This window comes from Xenopus laevis, chromosome 1S, assembly GCF_017654675.1.
Source record: "Xenopus laevis strain J_2021 chromosome 1S, Xenopus_laevis_v10.1, whole genome shotgun sequence".
Lineage (NCBI taxonomy): Eukaryota > Metazoa > Chordata > Amphibia > Anura > Pipidae > Xenopus > Xenopus laevis.
In genome coordinates this window covers 85672827-85696210 of record NC_054372.1, presented here as the reverse complement: position 1 = coordinate 85696210, position 23384 = coordinate 85672827, and the positions used below count along the sequence as shown (strand labels likewise).

Genomic DNA, 23384 nt, shown 5'->3' with positions numbered 1-23384 from the left:
ATGGTCACTATTGCCCAGGGGTTCAATGACTTGCACATATGCTATACGTTCTTGGTCATTAGAGATCACTATATCCAGTATAGCATTTTTCTGGTTGGCTCATCAACAACCTATTCCATAAAATTGACATGCAACAAGTTTATAAACTTGTTCCCATTAACTGACCTGGCAGTACTGTTGCTCCAGTCAATATCTGGGTAATTATCATTATCATTACTTTCCCCAAACTAGCAGCCTTTTCTATTTGCATCAGAAGCTTAGCCTCCTCCTCCTCACTTACATTAAGGGGTCTATAGCATACTCCTACAATTGGTGAAGAGCTCCACCCATAAGACTTTTGTCCCCTAATTTTCTAACATCAACTAAGAGGAAAGGAGAATTTTGCCAAGCTGAAGTATCTGCTAACCCTACATACTATAGCTATACCTACTACCTAATGGGTAATAAAAACATAACGCTGGTGGTGGATTTTAAATACAGGATTTACAAAAGGTACCCTAGCATTGAAATTAAATCAAAAGTATACTGATTACTTGTAAGTACATAGCTTTGGTATGTAAATAGCTTTAGTTTCATTCAGGTTTTTGGTGAATATCTGTACATGTGGTGTTAAATAAGAATACAACCAAATGCTTTTAACACCACCACTCCTGTCTCAATCAAGGAATGCCACAACCTATTTGTTTGTAATCTAAAAAAGTAACCCTTCTTATGCTGTTGGTGACTCTTTCATTCCTCAAACACTTCATGCCATTTTTCTAATACTGTATTAAAGTTTAAAGCTTCCTACTCTGTAAACTGTTATAAATTGATACATTAGTTAATACATTTCTTATCTTTGGCCCTGCTAAGCTGAATCCCAGAGTTTCATTATAGGTATAAGATATAATTGATACAACAGTTGCTAATATTCTTCAGAGGGTGCTGAGAAATGTATCAACTAATGTAGCAAATTGTAACAGTTCAGAATCTGCACCTGAATTACTGAGCTGCCAGGCTGAACATCAAAGGGGACCCGTCACCCAAACAAAATTATTCCAAATCCTATTTTATCATGTTATTCAAGCAAAATGAACTTTAATTACACTGTATAAATTATTTGAATATTGTTTCCATCAGTCTGGGAACTCATAATTATAGCAACCAGGAGCCATTTTGTGGACACTGTTATTAAGGCGAGTCTTGTATCATCTCAGAATCTTTTTTGTGCACTAGTGGACAGGGACCCAATGTCCATCCCCATGCACTGGTTACACAATTAAATTGTTAAGAGAGCTGGGGGAAAGCAGGGAGAGCGGTGACATCTAGGAAGTGCTGAATGGAAAGTGAAAGTAATTGTTTGCCCCGCCTCTATGCCTCGGCATAGAGGCGGGGTAGGCAATATTTGATTGACAGCTGATATTTTTAAATGAGTTTACAACAGCAATGAATGCTTTAATAAAAAAAAGAAATTGAATTTCATATTTAATTTAAAAAGGGCTTTTATTATACAGATTTTTATGTCTGGGTGACAGGTCCACTTTAAGCTTTAAACTTCATTTCGGTAAAGAAATAAACAATCAAAAACAAAAGATGAACAATCTGAAAACAACTGAACTAAAAAAAACTGTTTGCAAGGTGAACCCATTTAAAGTACTGATACTTTGTGCAAAGCACTAAATATTGGAGCAAATCACTGTATCACACCCGTTTTACATATTTACATAGTTAGTTACATTGGGTTATAAAAAGACAAAGTCCATCAACCCCTCCAAATGAAAACCCAGCATCCATACACACACACCCCTCCCTACTTTTAATTAAATTCTATATACCCATACCTATACTAACTATAGAGCTTAGTATCACAATAGCCTTTTATATAATGTCTGTCCAAAAAATCATCCAAGCCATTCTTAAAGGCATTAATTGAATCAGCCATCACAACATCACACGGCAGTGCATTCCACAACCTCACTGTCCTGACTGTGAAGAACCCCCTACGTTGCTTCAAATGAAAGTTCTTTTCTTCTAGTCTAAAGGGGTGGCCTCTGGTACGTTGATCCACTTTATGGGTAAAAAGGTCCCCTGCTATGTGTCTATAATGTCCTCTAATATACTTGTAAAGTGTAATCATGTCCCCTCGCAAGCTCCTTTTTTCCAGAGAAAACAACCCCAACCTTGTCTACCCTCATAATTTAAGCCTTCCATCCCTCTAACCAATTTAGTTGCACGTCTATGCACTCTCTCCAGCTCATTTATATCCCTCTTAAGGACTGGAGTCCAAAACTGCACTGCATACTCCAGATGAGGCCTTACCAGGGACCTATAAAGAGGCATAATTATGTTTTCATCCCTTGAGTTAATGCCCTTTTTTATGAAAGATAGAAATTTATTTGCTTTAGTAGCCACAGAATGACACTGCCCAGAATTAGACAATGTGTTATCTACAAAGACCCCCAGATCCTTCTCATTTAAGGAAACTCCCAACACACTGCCATTTAGTGTATAACTTGCATTTATATTATTTTTGCCAAAGTGCATAACCTTGCATTTATCAACATTGAACCTCATTTTCCAGTTTGCTGCCCAGTTTTCCAATTTAGACAAATCACTCTGCAAAGTGACAGCATCTGCATGGAACCTATAGTTCTGCACAATTTAGTATCATCTGCAAAAATAGAAACAGTACTTTTAATGCCCACCTCCAGGTCATTAATAAACAAGTTGAAAAGAAAGGGACCTAGTACAGAGCCCTACGGTACTCCACTAACAACACTGGTCCAATTAGAAAATGTTCCATTTACCACCACTCTTTGTAGTCTATCTTTTAGCCAGTTCTCTATCCAGGTACAAATACTATGTTCCAGGCCAACATTCCTTAATTTAACCAGTAACCTTTTGTGTGGCACTGTATCAAATGCTTTAGCAAAGTCTAAGTAAATCACATGCACTGCCATCCCAGAATCGAGGTCTATACTTACCTTCTCATAAAAAGAAATTAAGTTAGTCTGGCAAGATCTATTACTCATAAAACCATGCTGGCACAAACTCATAGTATTATGATTTGCTATGAAGTCCAGTATCTTATCCTTTATTAACCATTCGAAAAGCTTTCCTACCACTGACGTCAGACTAACTGGCCTATAGTTTTGAGGCTGAGAACGGGATCCTTTTTTGAATAGAGGCACCACATTAGCAATTTGTCAGTCTCTCTGCACTATGCCAGATCTCAATGAATCCTGAAAAATTAAGTAAAGAGGTTTGGCAATCACAGAGCAAAGCTCGCTAATTACCCTGGGATGAATACCATCTGGCCCTGGACCTTTGTTAATCTTAACATGTTCTAGTCTCTTTTGAATTTCTTCATGTGTGAACCATGCATCATTAGTTGTATTACTAGAGTTGGTACTATTAAGAAGGAAACCTTCACTTACTGGTTCCTCATTTGTGTAAAAATATGAGTATCTGCGCTTTTATTTTGTTTTCATCAACCAGCTGACCCCCCCTCTGATAGTAAGGGTCCCACCCCTTCCTGCTTCATTTTTTTACTATTAACATATCTAAAAAATAATTTTGGATTTTTTTTACTGCTTGCTGCAATATCCTTTTCTACATCAATTTTAGCTTGTCTTATAGCTTCTTTGCATGATTTATTGGCCCCTTGTACCTTATAAATGTTTCGGCTATACCAGCTAACTTGAAAGCCTTAAAAGCACGTGTTTTCTTACCCACCTCAACACCAACGCTTCTATTGAACCAAAAAGGTTTTGGTTTGCAACGACGTTCCTTGCTTACAAGTGGAATATACTGACAAGTATATTTATTAAGCAGCATTTTAAAGACTTCCCATTTTTGTTCTCTGTTTAACCCTGTGAAAAGCATTTCCCACTTAATATGTTGCAGAGATGCCCTTATACTGTCAAAGTTTGCACGTCTGAAATTTAGTGTTTTAGTTACTCCCTTATAGAATTGCTTCTGCAACAGAATCTCAAAGGAGACCATGTTATGATCACTATTCCCTAAATGCTCACCCACACAAATGTTAGAGATGAGTTCAGTATTGTTAGTTATTACAAGGTCCAAAAGAGAGTTATTCCTAGTAGGTTCTTGAACGAGCTGGAATAAAAAGTTGTCATTCAGCATATTTACAAACCTAGTAGCTTTTTCTGTCTTAGCAACCCCATTACCCCAGTCAATGTCTGGATAATTGAAGTCACCCATAGCAACAACTTGACCCAGCTGTGAAGCCGCTTGTATCTGCAAGAGTAGCTGGGCTTCATACTCGACACTTATACGAGGTGGTTTATAGCATACACCAATGATAATTCTTTTTGTTACCTTTTGCCCAGTCAAAATCTCTACCCAGAGTGATTCTACACCCTCACCAGTGCCAGCTATTGTTATTGCTTTAGCGCATGGCTTTAATTCAGGCTTTACATACAAACACACTCCTCCACCCTTTTTAATCCCTCTGTCCCTCCTAAAAAGGGTGTAACCATTTAAATTCACAATCCAGGCACATGTTTCATCCCACCAGGTCTCAGTGATACCAATTATATCATAATTTTTAGAGCATGCAATTAATTCTAGGTCTCCCATTGTACCTGACAAACTCCGTGCATTTGCCAGCATACAGCGGAGGATACTACTTTTACTTTTGAAATTTGCATTACTTAGTGTAGAATTAATTATATGTTAAATTCTGTTTTCCTTGTAACAGAGGGACCTCCTTAGCTGGTAAACTGTATGCCCCCCTCACTCCTCCCCCATGACCCATTACTAGCCCCACTGCCCCGTCTACCCTAGCTTCCCCATAATTCTTTATCTCACCCACCCCCCTTACCTAGTTTAAACACTCCTCCAACCTCTTAGCCATTCTTTCCCCTGGCACCGCGGACCCCCTTCCATTGAGGTGCTAACCGTCACGACTGTATAGGTTGTACCCCAACGAAAAATCAGCCCAGTGCTCTAGGAACCCAAACCCTTCCTTCCTACACCAAGACTTGAGCCACGCATTTAGCTCCCTTAACTCCCGCTGTCTTCCTAAACTTGCACGTGGCACGGGCAAAATTTCAGAAAAGATGACATTGGAAGACCTTTCCTTGATCTTAGAGCCTAGATTTCTGAAATCACTCTTTAAGGTCTTCCATCTACCATTTATTTTGTCATTAGTACCGATATGCACTAAGACAGCTGGGTCATGCCCAGCCCCACCCAATAATTTGTCTATCCGATCAACCACATGCCGAACCCTGGCACCAGGTAGACAGCAAACTGTTCGGTTGTAGCGATCCGGGCGACAAATTACCCTATCCACTTTCCTAATAATTAAGTCCCCTACAACCACAATCTGCTTAGGCCTGACTCTACTCTCCTCCCCACCCAGGGGTGCTTCGCCAATGAGGCAAGTTGAGGCTGTCGCCTAAGGCAGGAGCGCCCCACTAGGTACCAGGGGCAGCAAAAATGCTGATCCTGGTACTTTAAGAGCGAATTTCCAGGGGAGGGGGGCAGCAGCAACTGCTGCTGCCTCAGGCGGCAGAGGGGCCAGAATCGCCCCTGTCCCCACCACTACTAGAGAAACTGGTCTCCCGGCTGTTAGAGAGATCAGCCCCATCTAGAATTGCCAATCCAGAGTTCATACTCCCATCATCTTCACACAATCTGGCAAATTTGTTGTGATGTATAAGCTCCGGATCAGCCTCCATTTTTCTTTTGCCCACCTTAGATTTTCTAACTGTCACCCAGCTAGCTGCCTCAACATCCTGCTGCTGTTCTGTTCCCCCCAAACTATCTGACCCCGCTAGGTCCTGCTCAGTGAGCAAAAGACTCCTTTCAAGATTGTCAATCGACCGCAGTGTTGCAATTTGTTGCTCTAGTGCTCTAACTTGAGCCTCCAAAGTGGCAATTTGCTCACAACCACCACAGAGGTAAGCATTTTGGATCTCTTGTTCCAAATCTGCATACATATGGCTGTTTTGCTGCATTTCTACCTAGCATTGTAGTCCTTGTGTGTGTGGCACAATCTGCACCATATTCATCAATGTGGGTGCAACAGTTCCACCTTTTTGGTAAGCCTGGATTTAATTGCAATGATTTTATGTTGGCATTCCAGAGCATGTGCCTTTTGCTTTGTATCCAATGTTCCTAAGCAGGGAGAGTTGGCAATTTGGTGCCCTTTGGTATATGTTGCTAATACAGGCAAACACTAATAGGCACAATCTCTTCATTGATTGGACTTTTACATAATGCAATGTGTGATGTTGTTTGTGTTTTCTTGCTGGCCTGCTTACAATCCTTGCATCAAATGATTTCCAGGGCTGTTCATCATGTAGATCAGTCACCTCTTAGTTTGTAAGATTTTCTTTTTCTCCCGCAATAAAAGCTAATAAAGTTGATAACTTTGCCTGAGCCAGATACCAAATCTAGGCATGACAGATATTAACTGCTGAATTATCTACACCATTCAGCAATTTTTTCTCTCTTTTTCTCAAATTGCCTTTTTTGATAGTTACTAAGTGATAATAGAGTAAAATGCTGCCATCTAGTGTTAGCATTGATGCAAAGAACTCTGCAAATGTAATAAGTTGAAAGCCTATATAATGAATACACTTGATGCAATGGGACAGATAATTGAACAAAAAAAATGCTACAAGACAATTACAATCATTGCCAGTTATTTCCTTGCAGCTATTCATCTGTACTTGATTTATCCCATTTTGTGTGCATTAACATAACAAAACATAAACAAACTTGGTGCTATAAAAAAGACTAAATACAAAATAGATGGCAATCCACTTGATCAAAATCACCTCATAAAACATGCATAATATATTATGGCTGTGCAAAGTTCAAATATAACCCTGTGCAATATAAGGCATACTACAAACATGGATACATATGTGTATCGAATACACCCTGATTTTAAAAGTTTTGAGGTTAATACATGCGTATCTACAGCAGATAAGTGATAAAAGGTCTGCCACTTTACTTATCTTTCTTAGGTATGTAAACGTCAATCCTATAGTGCATGTTCAAGCCCTCTAGGTGAGTGCATTTTTTTTCCAAAAAAAAAGAGCACCATTTTTGGGGGAAAAAATATTTCAATAAAGATTAAATTCACTGACACCCTCCAGTGGATTGAACTTTTTCTTGTCCTTAAAGCAGAATGAGGCTACCTGCAGTCACAATTATTAAGGATAATGAACATGGCAAAACAAGATCTGAAAATGGCTTGAAGTTCACTTTTGGATGCTTCCTTCTGGGCAAGTACAGTATTTTTTTCTCTTTTCCCACACAGCATTTCTTATTTGAACATGCTTATAATTATCTTCTGATTTATAAATTACATTTGCAAGTTTTCACATCCTGCTGAGGACATAGTAATTTTGATGGACTAAGATAATGAGGCAGAGCTGGCTCATCTCCCTCTTCCTTCATGTAGTTAGGTTCCTGGCTGCCTCACTTTCTACTGCATTTTCTGTCTATCTACCACAGAGGAGGTTTTTCTGTTTCATTGACACCTTGGGTCTGACAACAGTCAGATCATAAATTGTTCTAGTTATTTATGGCTCCTGAGTAACAGGGGGAAAATGTTTATATATATATATATTTCAATTCAGTGACAAATTTGGCTACCCACGCGTCTCTTTTCAAACAATGCAGGGATGTTTCGCTCAATTCTAGTGTTTATAAATTTCATTTTGTTGGTCATTTGTGAAAGTCAGAAGATCCAAAAGGCAATGTATGTGGTTGGCATTTCAATAGGCTCCTCTGTGATCCATTATTAGAAAAGAGAAATCGATGGCGGAGCTCTCCCCACTCCTTCCACTCTCCCACGTCCTCCGCAGCTATCGCGGGATCCCGGCAACACTCAGCCGAGCATTCACATACACACGACCAATTTACCGCTGGCAGCGCTGGAAAACGTATCCACGGGAGACGGTAGGAATAATATCAATGTCTGGCTTTATTTAAACATACATAGTGGTTTCAAAGTAGTGGGAGTGCCAAAAACTGACGCGTATCGTGCCCCACACTGGGCACTTCTTCAGAGTCCTCTGTGATCCATGCTTGGCTAGTTCTATGTATGCTCCCACAGCCAGGTTCAGACTGGGATTCAAAACAGGCCTAGGCATTTCAAGTACACAGAGCCCCCCTCCAGACTGATATATAGTAACTGTCTATAGCATCTTACAGTAGCCCCCATTTACCAGAATTCACAGATTGTCAGTCTGAGCCTGCCCACAGTCCAATCCTTTGCTAAAATTCTGTACATAGTTTCCCCAAAGGATCCCTTACAGATGGAGTCATATACAGCAGTTCTCATGGATAAAGATATATAAGAAACTTGCATTAACCAGTGTGTCCAGTGCTAATAATAATAAAAATAATATTAGAATTTTACGCATTAATGTCAGGTCTGACTAATGGTGTTAATTTTACCCAAAACCAAGGATTTTTAGAGTGATAATATGACTTACAAGTAATTTCTTCCCCAAACAACATTTACGCCACAAATATAATCAAGTAATCAAGAGTTCTTACTCCGGTAATGACAGTTTTAATAGTATTGTTCAGTGTAAAAATAAAAACTGGGTAAATAGATGTGCAAAACAAAAAAATGTTTCTAATATAGTTAGTTAGCCAAAAATGTAATGTATAAAGGCTGGAGTGACTGGGTGTGTAACATAATAGCCAGAACACTACTTCCTGCTTTTCAGCTCTCTTGGTTTCCACTGATTGGTTACCAGGCTGTAACTTGAGGGGGGCACATGGGTCATAACTGTTGCTTTTGAATCTGAGTTGCATGCTAAGGATCAATTGCAAATTTACGAAACAGTAATGTCCCATGTGGCCCCCCTTCAAGTCATTGACTAACTCAGAGTTATAGAGCTGCAAAGCAAGGAGTTGTATTCTGTTCTGTTACTAAATCTATTTGGAATATTCTTTATTTTGCACAGCCTATTTATTTACCCAGTTTCTATTTGTACACTGAACTGTTCTTTTAAGAGATAAGAAACAAGATATTGCTACAGTCAGCAAAGCAAAAGCCTGCATTGTTCTATCCTGTACTTGCACAACCGGGTATGGCCCAATAGAGGGCGCCATAATCATTCAGTTTAGCGGGTGCACTACAGGCCCTGGTTGTATTAACGAATGTTTCAGCTTGGTGTCGCTGTGTGGCCATTTTTGGAGGCTCAATAATTTGACGCATTTCAAATTTGCAGTCTGTAGTAGCTCATATTTGCCGCTGACTTCTAAAGACGTAAAATAGAATTTGTGCAATGGCAATATAGCAAGTTCATAAGGACTAACCCTTACTGCAACCTAGTCAGGCAAAATCTTATTTGTAAACGGTTTGCGTGAAAGTCACATGGTTAGATTTTTACCTCAACTTTTAATTCTAGGTTTAGTCTAGGCGCATGCGCAGTTGGGATTAAGTGTGCTCCCGCGCGGTTATGTCGCCTCACCTTTCCCTTGTGAATGAAAAGCAGGGTAATTGGGCCATGAATTTCGCGAATAATGCCCCAAAAACCGGGCACTGCTCCTATAGACCCAGTACTTGAAATTGAATTTAAAATCCGATATGAACTCTTGCATGCTGGCCCGGGACGTTCATTTTCGCTTCCAATGTAGTCAGGCTCTAGTTCACGGAGCAGATAGACGCCTTCCTGACTGTCAGCGTGTCCCCTGATTGACAGTTTTTCTTGAGGACATATGGCGATACAGAGGGCACAACAGGCACAGAAGGTGAGACATGTTGGCAGCAGGCAGCCAGTGCAAGAACAGTTTTGTGTTAGTATAATTCCTAAAGTGGACTGTTGAATTCGCCCAAAAAAAGTGCATTACTAAACAGTTAGAGAGGATTCACCCTAGGGCAGAAGTGAGGGATGGGGGGGGGGGGGGGGTAGTGTAATAGATGGAATATACAGATATCGTATTCGCATCAGCACTGTGTGCTTTCTAATCATGTTTATACAGAGACACCGACCAATTAAAAATATTAACTTTGCATGAAAACTTTTATATCACTGGGAATATGTTAATATGGGCGTATTTAGTCATGCTTTCTGTATACAGGCTGGGATAGACTCATTAGGATGTATATGTCGCTCATACCATAGATATATGTGTAACATAAGCACCAATTATAAGTTTTGGCTGACATACATCAGTGTATTTCTGTTAAGCTTTAACGCACACCTATATTATGTATCTGCCAAATTGTGTATGCACATTCACATCACAGCGCAGAAAACTAACACCATTCTCCCTCTACAAAATGCACCATTACTAAATCGAAGCCATCACGAAAGTTGCTTTTTATAAACTACTTGAAACGTTGTTATGGTTTGAAAGGTATTTTGTAGGAATTATGAGTATTGTGGCATTCTATTCAGTTTGACTATCAATCAATCCGGCAATCCTGAACCAAATATCAAAGATTGCAATGGCAAGTAATATTAAATTGGGCCATAGCTGTTTTTTAAGAATCTGTGAGTCTCATATTTGGCACTTAAATTAAATCATATTATTAGCTTGTATAAAATCTAAGGTATGAGCATCTGAATAGTGGTGTAAAGAAGTGACAATCCGGAATATATAGCACTACTTTTTGAAGACAGAAAATTAATAAGAGGTTCTCTGTTAAAAAGTGCAGTGTCCTTTATGTTATTCCGTAAATTTAGTATACAAATTTAGTAAACAAAAACCTGGTAAAAATCATGGTAACGGTTTACCCTACAGTCACCAGATCACTTGAAAATTCAGGAATGCAAGTTGTGGGGCTGCACTTTTTTTCAGATTGCCCTGAATTTTCAAGTGATCTGATAATCCTATAATATATGTGATGTGGTATGTGTTAATAGGTGGACACCAGGCAGGCAGGATTTTTTTCCGAAGTTGTAGGAGCGGCAGTATATTCTACATCTGGCACGCAGTTATTTTCCGCCGAGCGTTTTATAGCTCACTCGACAACGAATATTTTCTAGAACTAGTAGAGACTACTTGTAATGGTATATTGAGTAGGAATCGCCATCCTGTGACAAACTCAAGAAAATACATGGCACAAGTTGTCTCCTAGGGGTTTAACACCAGCCAATTGTAAATAGCGACAAACCGCTGGTTGAGTCTCTGGGGGTTGTAGTTTACACCCAGCAAAAAGTCACAGGATGGCGATTCCTGCTCAATATACTAATTATAAGCAGTCACTAGCGTCAGCAAACTACTTGCTCTGTATAATCTTCGTTCTGCGGGTGTTATCAATACATACATTTCTATACATCTATAGACATCTAGCTACTAAGCCTTATAATTCAAATCTGTTTAGCTCTGTTAGTCCAGTAGACAATACGTAGTTAAATGCCCATCACTTAGTGCTGCAGTGAGCATATTTACCTTATTGCATTTCATCTTACTATCTAAACAAAGTGTATGTGCCCAGGCCGCACATCTCTAGTTTGAATATGTATATACAGGTATATATATATATCAGATTATCAGGGTCAGCAAAATGGTAACCCCGTTGTGTCTACATGTCCCTTAGCTGTAAATGGAAAGAGACACGTAATCAGAAGGTTTAAAGTCATGGGATCAGCTGTAGCTTGACATACATAAATGTTCCAAAAAGTGCCAGGAGCTATGCAGTCAAGGAACCCGACCTATCCCCAATCATTCAATCAAAGAGCTGAGCTAATAAGTGGGACCCAGCAGTGTTTGCCTTGCTCCATTCGTACATAAATACATTTTATTTAACAAGCGAGTCATTTTGCAGAAAATAAAGTCATTTATTGTCAAAGCATCCAACATACCTAGATAAGCTATAAAGTGTAATAAATCCCTTTTTTTTTCAAATGGGGATGGTGGGACAGGAAAAAAATGAAAGAATTGGGGATTATACTTCATTTCACTATCACAATATAACATGGTTTTGCATTGATAGAAAACACAAATTGATGAGGTTCTATTTGGAGTCCATGTTTATGCAGTAATTATTGTCCATGCATCTCCTCCATAACTAGACAGTCCTCTGTAATAATAATATTAATATTAATCTAGTAGGAACACGAATGTTGCCAGGAAATGCACAAATGAACTATGCCCACCCATATATTCTTTGTTATCCAAAATAGGAAAAAAAAATCATAACAAAAAAAATACATACAATTATCGATGTTACACCTAATCCATAAGTGCTTAATAATTTAAGTAAAAAGATATGACAAATGCATCAATATGCTGCAATATATATATGACATTTTTAAAAATGTACTTTTGGAAAGTGAAAATGCGTGCATTTAGGGAGGAAATACCCTCACATTTAAGTTCAAAGCCCATGCCCCAAAACTGTGGGAGTATTTCGAGGTCCATCACTTGTGGTATAACACAGACCTAGTTATGAGAGGTCATATGCCTGGACAGGTGGTGGCGTTCTCTGAAGGACTCGTTGCATATGGGGCATTTTAGCTTCTCTTCCCTCCTTCTCTTTACAAAAGGCTCCATGGAATATTCCTTTTTGTGATGGGACCTCATGTGATACACCAAATCCGAGGTCATTCTGAAGGACGCATTACATTTGGCACACCAGTTTTGAGCAGGTAAGCAGAGGGAAGTGAAGGAAGGGGGTAATAAGGTGAGTGTTGAGGGCAGCTGCAGCTGGAGAGGACCTGCGGAACTTTTTGGCCAATACGTGGTGGCAAAGAGGAAAGGACTTTGTTTGGGCAAGCTACCCTGTAGTGTGCAGTTGCCATTTAATTCCGGGCTCTGAAGTTTCACTGACAGGGGATCAGGTTGGAAGAGCCTAGCTGCACCCACGTTTTCTCTTGGACAATCTATATTGATTCCACTGGATATTATTTTTTGACCCATGACCTGCAGAGGTGAAATGTGATTGAAGCCACTTCTAGTTGGTTGGGAGAATGCGCTTTTTCGCTCCTGATCAAGGTTTGTCATCTGGGGTACGGTGCTGAATGCACTAGCCATAGGCGAGCTTTGCTCAGCCTGGTTCTCTGGCCTCACTTGCAACCGTTTGGGCTCACTTGGACTACCGGAATGGGATGGGGACATGGATTTATTCTCAGCGTTAAGATTACTCTCTTCTACTCCCCTAGAGGCTTTTTTGACCTCTACAAAGGCGCTTCTTTTGGCTTCCCCGGTTTCTGGACTAGGTGGTGCAAATAACTGTCCACTTTCCTCCAGATTATAAAAGGAGCTGGTTCTGAAAGATTGAGGACTACAAACTAAATCCTCTTTGGAGGAAGTCATGGGTCTGTCCAATAACCTACCAGAAGCATCACTCTTCTTCGACCTGCTTTCGTCTTGATGTTCCTCATATTTCCTCTTGGCTCTATGAAGGCCATCAGGCATGGAATCTGGGTCTTGCCGTGTCAAGTTTGCCTTTGTAGGTATCGAACCGAAGGAAGAGGAAGATCCCCTGACATTTTCCATGTCCCTTGCCAAATTGTGAAAATCTGTTGTAGGTTTGTGGTTTTCCTTTTGAGGTTGATAGACTGTCAGTTTGTTGTATTTGGCTGAGGTTGACATGGTGTTCCGAGGCTCCAACTCCCTGTTATCCTTGCATGCGTGTTCTAAATTGGAATCTGAGCCTTGGAGTCTTTTGGGGCATCGGAACCTTATGTGAGCCACAAAGGGGAATTCAAACTGAAACTTCTGGTTGCACTCCAGACAGACTGATTGAGATGGAACGACTGAAAAGAAACATACAATAAATAAGGCAATTGTTTTCTGTAAAACATATTAGAAAGAGGTTATTCTGTTGTATCTGCCTTCACTTTGCAATCGCACCCTGTCTGTATTTAAAAGTGACGACTAGTGGTTTACACGAAAAACAGGTTATTGGTTATATGACATAGCATAACATTTATAACCCACATGGTTAATCCGGCTTAAAGTTCAATATAAAACTAACCTGTGTTCTTTACAGGTGTCCTGCTGCTGGTGGGGCTCAGAAGGAGAAGGTCAGTCAGTTCCTTTCCGTACCAAACTAAGAGTTCCTCGTCCTTTGCAATCCTACGCAGCGATCTATAAAACAACTGGCCGTTTTTGATGTAGGCTTCCAGATTCTGCTCTTCGTTGTTCCTTGCAGACTGAACCAGACGGAGCCACATTAATCCCTCAGAAGAGCCGTTTGCGGCTGAAGTGTCCACCTGCACAAAGGACACGGGAAATAAAAGGGTCAGAGGGTCTTAGGGGAGCAAAAAGCTCACTGCTGCTTTATGAAGGTTGTGCCCCATCAAAACCAATAGTAATCTGCTGACCAACTGAATCTCACAGACCCGACCTGACAGTCCTCCATATCTGTCTGTCTGTATCTATCTATCTATCTATCTATCTATCTATCTATCTATCTATCTATCTATCTATCTATCATCTATCTATCTATGTAAGTATCTATCTATCATAACGATCCATACGTAGCACCCAGATTCTGTCAGCAGCAACACATTTATCTTCATAAATCTATCCCCGCCTGTTCATTTGTCCAGTATACAAAAAGTATGACTAAATATAGTAATATACCCATAGTGGCTATACCCTGTGGTATGCGTTTTAATACAAAGTTAATATTTTCACATTAAAACTAAACAAAACCATGTGTGATAATGCATTCTTTCTTATTTTCTTTCTTTTCTTTTTGACTTTTTCTTTTTCTACAAGCCATAAGTTAAGACTTACCCTGAATATGTAGGGTACAGTCCTCTTGTCTGTGGACTTGAGTGCGATGAAAGCGATGCTGTCGTATAGGGAAGTGTGGCTTAGCACGCAGGGTCCAAAAATAGCATTTTCAGGGATATCGCAGGTGGTATATACACTTGTAAATATATCCGTCAGGCATTGCTGAACAGCTTTGGCATCTCCATCCCAAACTGGTTTCTGGACGCCAGCTTCTTCCATGATTGACATGTCCTTAAAAAGTGAAAGATGTCAAAATGTTATTTCAATTAACATTCTGCCTTCCTACGGTATTTTTGCGTCTGCCTGGCGCGATTCATCCTATAAATCTTACCGTTTTAAATATTTTTTCTTTATTCCTATCCCTAAAACGGATGAATTTTTGGGTATAATGAGGTAAAAGCAGCAGCTTCTGGATACTGTACTGTAAACCTATACACTGTACTATGATGCCACGTTCAGCGGCCAATATTGCTGCCATAAAACAGTTGCGTGTCACTCTGGAAATACATTAAATTACACAGAAAAAATCGTGGAGCAGAATCGCACTGAGCGCAGGGAAGTAAATCTGCAGCTAGCCAGCGACTCTGCGCTGCTTGACAGAAAAGCATAGCGAATGCATTTCAAGTGAACTGTCAATGTCACTGATTTCATGTCAGCGAACCTTTAGCTCTAGTCAACAAGAGGGAACGTATGTCTGCTCATTACCATAATCCAGCTCTTTCCCTCAGAGACTTTAATTAAAGGCAGCAAGCAGAGGTAATTATTTTTACCTCGACACGCTTATTTATGGGCGAGGCTATGTCCCATTTACTTACTTGTCATAATCAGAGACGGGTTCAGTCAGTTGTGACTGTCGAGCAGGTAAATCGTTACACATTCTACTAAGACAAGGCGATGACCTGCCTGAGTCAAACATGAGCCTGTGTGTGTTTCCAAGTACTACTCATTTATTGGAATAGGGGCTAACTGGTGACATAGTAGTGTATTTAATTTGCTGGGAGTTTTTGCAACAGATATTGTAGTTAAAAGATGCTTTAGATAATATTTAAAATTTAAATGTGTCAATGAAAAACATCTCTCTCTCTCTCTCTCTCTCTATCTATCTTCTATCATCTATCTATCCATCTTCTATCTATCTATCTATCTATCTATCTATCTATCTATCTATCTATCTATCTATCTATCTATCATCATCATCTATCTATCTTCATCATCATCAACTATCTATACACAATTTAGGGTTGGTGTGGCTGATGGGAATGGCGCTTTTACAAATTCACAATTTCAGTCTTTCTGTCTGAAGCCTTTATCCTAAGAAAGTAATCGACGTGACTAACAAAGCTCTGCGAGTGGTTGAGGCTGACTAACTATAACTAGACAGTTCGGTTGTCCAATGCTTGCAGCAGCCCCCCAGTTATTGTTCCTGTCTGAAGGAGGACCATGTTTCGGCATAACCAACTGCTCTTCATCTGCACTCTTTATATAAACCCCTGTAAGACTGGATGGATGCGATGGTAGAAGCTTGCATTTGCACTTACCAGAATCTGTGACTAATCAGATGGTAGACCCGGAGAAGCGGGGTGCCCTTTCTTTTCTTGAGATCCCTTGTATTGTGTCACTGTATTTCCATGATGAGGCAGGATGATGTTGCTGTCGTTTTGCCTGCTCTTTGTAGATGGAGAGATTGCAAAGGCAGATGAATGGGAGGGGGCAGGAAGGAGTAAACACAATCAGGAACAGAAAACGAAAAGCGAATGAACGAAAAAAAAGAGGAAGACAAGGGTTTGTACAGATGGACCCGATGCAGTGACTGACTGGCACACAGACACTCACTTTTTGTTTGCAGCACATAATCTGCTCAATGACGCATGACAGCCCACCTCCCCTCCCTTTAACTCTTCCCATCCCGAGCAGCAATCCCGCAGCCTCTAGCCCTGGGCTACAGCAGGAGGCATGAGTTGTTGGGTACCCCCTCCCTGTAACCCAGGTTGGTAGGAAATGATCCCCAAGGATAGGTTATTCTCCTTTTTTAAGTACAAATCAGGGTCCATGAGATCGTAGAAGGGCAGCGAGATGTTTCACAAAATGTATTAAATACAATTTCCTGTAAACATGGTCAAGTTCAAATTTAAAATACTCGACATTTTGTAAACACTCCAGTTACATAAAATGTGGGGAATAAATGTTTGTGTTTTCTGTTCTCAGAGCTTCGTGTATTATTTTAAAGACTTCTTTACTGGATATGCCTTATTTAATATAAATTCCTTTCATTAAGTGACAATATATTTAACATTTGCCTGATGAATTATGATCTGTTGTTAAACGAACCTTAACATGTCCTTAAAAAGTGGGTTATTTCAGTAACAACTGTAGCATTTAATTGCTCAAGTGTTTAATGGCTCAGCCTCTCTGGGGAATATCTTAGTTACATAAAGAATATTTTACCCATATAGTCCTCACTTTCAGAAGTACACATGTACCAGATGAGTGTACAGATGAGTACAGTTTCCTTAAGTGTAATCCTGTGTTAATAATGTCCAGACCTCCGCTCTGTAATGGAAACTAGCCATTATAGTTAGCCTATTTATTTTTCATGTAGCAATAAGACTCAAATGTAGTCCTTTGGGATATGCATTGTTGCCCTCAAGTCTTTGGTTATTACCTGGTGACCCATTAGCAAAAAGCAGGATGGCAGTATGCCAGGCAGAACTGTTCCTGAATTAACTGCCCACTTGGAAGTACTGATAGTTTTGGTCCGGCTTAGAATATACTGTAAATGCGAGTGTCACCTTTCTTGACGATTTCCACAACTGTGTATACCTATATTTATCAACAAGTCGTAGTAAGCAGTTATATAGTCATTATAAGGACAAACTGTTAAAATCTGGCTAGAGATACGTCCTATCTGCTCCCATGCAGTTGTTGATCTACACAGTACTCTCACATTCTAGCCTGATGGAACAGCTTGTGGATCAATAACAGAAAGGCTCTGGTAATTGCATAATCAATGTAATACATATGTTTATAGGCATGGCTTTTAAGCCTTTGTGGAACTTATTCATGAAGAATGAAACACAACATCTAAGGGATTGACAAGAATCAGAGTTAGTGACCCATTCACGAAGGATTTCTTAGTGCTGCATGCATGGAAGGTGTTTGTAAAGTACAGTCCTATAGCTTGCTTTATTTTAGTGCCTCGTCTACCTGTAGAATTTTACAGAATCTTTAACTGCATGAGAGCATTTTGGGCTAGTAGCCTACTGATAATTCGCATCTAGTTTATTAAATATTATACTGCATATTGTTCAATTTACAAATAATATTCCTTCAAGATCCCACGTGTGCTTGCAGGTTTCCATCAGGACTATCTATTTATCTATCATCTAGCTATCGACAGTATTACTTTAGAAGTACTACTTTTAACAGAGAGAAATCAAAATCTAGTTATTTTAGCGGGCCAATTGAATTTACTTTATTATATAAAATTATAAATTAGAGATCATTTAGCCAGATACAGTACATATTAAAACCAAACAAACTTGTTGTCCTACTGTATTAAACTCTTGTGCATTTAATAATGGAAGGAGGTGCTTTGTTGCCAAAGATGAGAGGAAGTGGATGAAGATTAGTAGCGCTGGCAGCGCATACAGATAAAATAATCCATCTTTTGTATGTTTCACAAGGCTTCTCTCTTCTGTTTTGTGCTCACCGAATATGGCTAATTGGCAAACTATCTGCACAAGCAGAAGCCGTCGGCCTAACCACTGAGCTTGCAAACCAGCCCTGACTGCAGTTTTTACAATGAGTTAAATAGGAGGCGAGTGACCTGCTCAATGCACTTAACCCATTTCTGACCTGAAGGATAGACGTTTCAATGAATGTCTTCCAAAAAAAACGATGTAAGGTTCTCTCCAGGGACCTACCACAGATCTTGGATGCTTCTTTTACATTAACAATTACATTTATTTCCAGGACATTGGTTTCATTCAGCCCCCTCCTGTATAGTAACAATGATCAGCTAGTACCATCCTTTGTAAATGCATTGTATTAAATAGGCAAAGGGAAGGCCTCTGGTAACATCTGAAAAGTTTAGTTCTAATCATTAACGTGCCCATAAATGGGTGGGAACAGGGGGCAAGGAAGTTCATTCATAGCTAGAAGAAAAATAAATCATCACTGGCAACTGGCTTGTACAGCTAGTTTTATTACTATTTTGTCAACCGGGGCCCACTTTTATTTGTTGCCAGAAGTATGAGATAGGAACTAAGCAGCCATTACATATTCCGTAGCTAATAAACTAGTTTGAATGTAATTTTCTCTAAAAGGTGTAAGGGTGTTGGGGATAATTAATCCATACATTCATAGACAAGTACAGTTGGTGATGGGTATCAGAACAGGGCTGCAGTTAAAGATAAGAGACTGTATTATTAGTCAGCCTCACTCATCTATATTAGAATGTAAGTGCGTGGAGAACAGGGTTTTCTCAGTGCTGAGAGAATATTTTGCTCCATCATGGGCTGCACTACAGCACTGAGCAATGTTGTTACAGTAATAAAGTATTCAAATGACAGTAATATGTAAATTCAATCTAAGTAACTCTAAAGCAGTGTGTTCCTTTCCCTTTTAATTCTTTCCCTCTTATTCATTGGCTACTAACAAGGGTACAAATACACTATATGGAAACAAATACTACATAACACAGATGCAGTGTTCTTTAGCAACAATTTAGATATTTATTAGAGATGTCGCGAACTGTTCGCCGGCGAACTTGTTCGCGCGAACATCGGGTGTTCGCGCTCGCCGGAAGTTCGCGAACGTCGCGCGACGTTCGCCATTTTGGGTTCGCCATTGTTGGCGCTTTTTTTTGCCCTCTCACCCCAGACCAGCAGGTACATGGCAGCCAATCAGGAAGCTCTCCCCTGGACCACTCCCCTTCCCTATAAAAACCGAAGCCCTGCAGCGTTTTTTCACTCTGCCTGTGTGTGCTGAAGAGATAGTGTAGGGAGAGAGCTGCTGCCTGTTAGTGATTTCAGGGACAGTTGAAAGTTTGCTGGCTAGTAATCGTTTTGATACTGCTCTGTTATTGGAGGGACAGAAGTCTGCAGGGGTTTGAGGGACATTTAAGCTTAGGTAGCTTTGCTGGCTAGTAATCTACCTTCTACTGCAGTGCTCTGTATGTAGCTGCAGTGGGCAGCTGTCCTGCTTCTGATCTCATCTGCTGACTGCTGCAATAACAGTAGTCCTTGTAAGGACTGCTTTTATTTATTTTTTTGTTTTTTTACTACTACTACTACTACTACTACTATAAGAGCCCAGTGCTATTAGTCTAGCAGTGTTGGGGAGTAGGACTGGTGTGCTAATCTGCTGCTCCTAGTAGTTCAGCAGCACCAACTTTAATTTTTTTTTTTTAATATTCATTTTTTTTTATTTTACTTTTTTTATTTTACTACCGCTGTAGTAGTGTATAAGTTGACCTTTTAGGCATTATTTGCCCTGTAGGCATTATTTGCACACTGTTTTCTTCAACCCGCCATCTAGCTGTGTGACCTTGTTCACATTCTGTCTAAATATCCATAATATTACCGTCTCCAGAAAAAACACCGGAGTGACTTTTTTCAAGCAGCCATAATATATTTTACGTAATCCGTATCCACCGCTGTAGTAGTGTATACGTTGACCTTGTAGGCATTATTTGCACACTGTTTTCTTCAACCCGCCATCTAGCTGTGTGACCTTGTTCACATTCTGTCTAAATATCCATAATATTACCGTCTCCAGAAAAAACACCGGAGTGACTTTTTTCAAGCAGCCATAATATATTTTACGTAATCCGTATCCACCGCTGTAGTAGTGTATACGTTGACCTTGTAGGCATTATTTGCACACTGTTTTCTTCAACCCGCCATCTAGCTGTGTGACCTTGTTCACATTTTGTCTAAATATTGATAATATTATCGTCTCTAGAAAAACCACTTGAGTTACTTTTTTTCAAGCAGCATTCATATATTTTACGAAATCCGTATCCACCGCTGTAGTAGTGTATACGTTGACCTTGTAGGCATTATTTGCACAGTGTTTTCTTCAACCCGCCATCTAGCTGTGTGACCTTGTTCACATTTTGTCTAAATATTGATAATATTATCGTCTCTAGAAAAACCACTTGAGTTACTTTTTTTCAAGCAGCATTCATATATTTTACGTAATCCGTATCCACCGCTGTAGTAGTGTATACGTTGACCTTGTAGGCATTATTTGCACACTGTTTTCTTCAACCCGCCATCTAGCTGTGTGACCTTGTTCACATTCTGTCTAAATATCCATAATATTACCGTCTCCAGAAAAAACACCGGAGTGACTTTTTTCAAGCAGCCATAATATATTTTACGTAATCTGTATCCACCGCTGTAGTAGTGTATACGTTGACCTTGTAGGCATTATTTGCACACTGTTTTCTTCAACCCGCCATCTAGCTGTGTGACCTTGTTCACATTCTGTCTAAATATCCATAATATTACCGTCTCCAGAAAAAACACCGGAGTGACTTTTTTCAAGCAGCCATAATATATTTTACGTAATCCGTATCCACCGCTGTAGTAGTGTATACGTTGACCTTGTAGGCATTATTTGCACACTGTTTTCTTCAACCCGCCATCTAGCTGTGTGACCTTGTTCACATTCTGTCTAAATATCCATAATATTACCGTCTCCAGAAAAAACACCGGAGTGACTTTTTTCAAGCAGCCATAATATATTTTACGTAATCCGTATCCACCGCTGTAGTAGTGTATACGTTGACCTTGTAGGCATTATTTGCACAGTGTTTTCTTCAACCCGCCATCTAGCTGTGTGACCTTGTTCACATTTTGTCTAAATATTGATAATATTATCGTCTCTAGAAAAACCACTTGAGTTACTTTTTTTCAAGCAGCATTCATATATTTTACGTAATCCGTATCCACCGCTGTAGTAGTGTATACGTTGACCTTGTAGGCATTATTTGCACAGTGTTTTCTTCAACCCGCCATCTAGCTGTGTGACCTTGTTCACATTTTGTCTAAATATTGATAATATTATCGTCTCTAGAAAAACCACTTGAGTTACTTTTTTTCAAGCAGCATTCATATATTTTACGTAATCCGTATCCACCGCTGTAGTAGTGTATACGTTGACCTTGTAGGCATTATTTGCACACTGTTTTCTTCAACCCGCCATCTAGCTGTGTGACCTTGTTCACATTCTGTCTAAATATCCATAATATTACCGTCTCCAGAAAAAACACCGGAGTGACTTTTTTCAAGCAGCCATAATATATTTTACGTAATCCGTATCCACCGCTGTAGTAGTGTATACGTTGACCTTGTAGGCATTATTTGCACACTGTTTTCTTCAACCCGCCATCTAGCTGTGTGACCTTGTTCACATTTTGTCTAAATATTGATAATATTATCGTCTCTAGAAAAACCACTTGAGTTACTTTTTTTCAAGCAGCATTCATATATTTTACGTAATCCGTATCCACCGCTGTAGTAGTGTATACGTTGACCTTGTAGGCATTATTTGCACAGTGTTTTCTTCAACCCGCCATCTAGCTGTGTGACCTTGTTCACATTTTGTCTAAATATTGATAATATTATCGTCTCTAGAAAAACCACTTGAGTTACTTTTTTTCAAGCAGCATTCATATATTTTACGTAATCCGTATCCACCGCTGTAGTAGTGTATACGTTGACCTTGTAGGCATTATTTGCACACTGTTTTCTTCAACCCGCCATCTAGCTGTGTGACCTTGTTCACATTCTGTCTAAATATCCATAATATTACCGTCTCCAGAAAAAACACCTGGAGTGCTTTTTTTCAAGCAGCCATAATATTTTACGTAATCCGTATCCACCGCTGTAAGTAGTGTATACGTTGAACCTTGTAGGCATTATTTGCACACTGTTTTCTTCAACCCGCCATCTAGCTGTTGACCTTGTTTCACATTTGTCTAAATATTGATAATATTATCGTCTTAGAAAAACCACTTGAGTTACTTTTTTCAAGCAAGCATTCATATATTTACGTAATCCGTATCCACCGCTGTAGTAGTGTAACGTTGACCTGTGTAGGCATTATTTGCACATGTGTTTTCTTCAACCCGCCATCTAGCTGTGTGACCTTGTTCACATTTTGTCAAATATGATAATATTATCGTCTAGAAAAACCACTTGAGTTACTTTTTTTCAGCAGCATTCATATATTTTACGTAAGCGTATCCACCGCTGTAGTATGTATACGTTGACCTGTAGGCATTATTTGCACACTGTTTTCTTCAACCGCCATCTAGCTGTGTTGACCTTGTTCACATTCTGTTAATATCATAATATTACTCGTCTCAGAAAAACACTGGTACTTTTCAAGCAGCCATAATATTTTTACTAATCCGTATCACCGCTGTAGTAGTGTATACGTTGACCTTGTAGGCATTATTTGCACACTGTTTTCTTCAACCGCCATCTAGCTGTGTGACTTGTTCACATTTTGTCTAAATATGACAATATTACGTCTCTAGAAAAACCACTTGAGTTACTTTTTTCAAGCAGCATATATTATTTACGTAATCCGTATCCACCGCTGTAGTAGTGTATACGTTGACCTTGTAGGCATTATTTGCACAGTGTTTCTTTCAACCCGCCATCTAGCTGTGTGACCTTGTTCACATTTTGTCT

General features: G+C 39.6%; 1 protein-coding gene across 1 annotated transcript; it reads right to left on the bottom strand.

Annotated features, from left to right (window-relative positions):
- Positions 1–11747: 11747 nt before the first annotated feature.
- Positions 11748–16556, bottom strand: prdm8.S (PR domain containing 8 S homeolog). Its single transcript, XM_018243550.2, has 4 exons — positions 16215–16556; positions 14677–14907; positions 13910–14147; positions 11748–13688 (listed from the first exon to the last, which is right to left on the bottom strand). The coding sequence occupies exons 2-4, from the start codon at positions 14902–14904 to the stop codon at positions 12373–12375; spliced, it is 1782 nt and encodes a 593-aa protein (XP_018099039.1). The 5' UTR covers positions 14905–14907; positions 16215–16556; the 3' UTR covers positions 11748–12372.
- Between the last annotated feature and the right edge of the window lie 6828 nt (positions 16557–23384).

Excerpts from the sequence above, each read along its gene's own strand:
- prdm8.S (XM_018243550.2), bottom strand. The coding sequence starts at position 14,904 with ATGTCAATCATGGAAGAAGCTGGCGTCCAGAAACCAGTTTGGGATGGA. Across the intron at positions 14,148-14,676 it reads CTGTACCCTACATATTCAGG|GTGGACACTTCAGCCGCAAA; the intron begins GTAAGTCTTAAC and ends TCCTTTGTGCAG. Across the intron at positions 13,689-13,909 it reads GACACCTGTAAAGAACACAG|TCGTTCCATCTCAATCAGTC; the intron begins GTTAGTTTTATA and ends GTTTCTTTTCAG.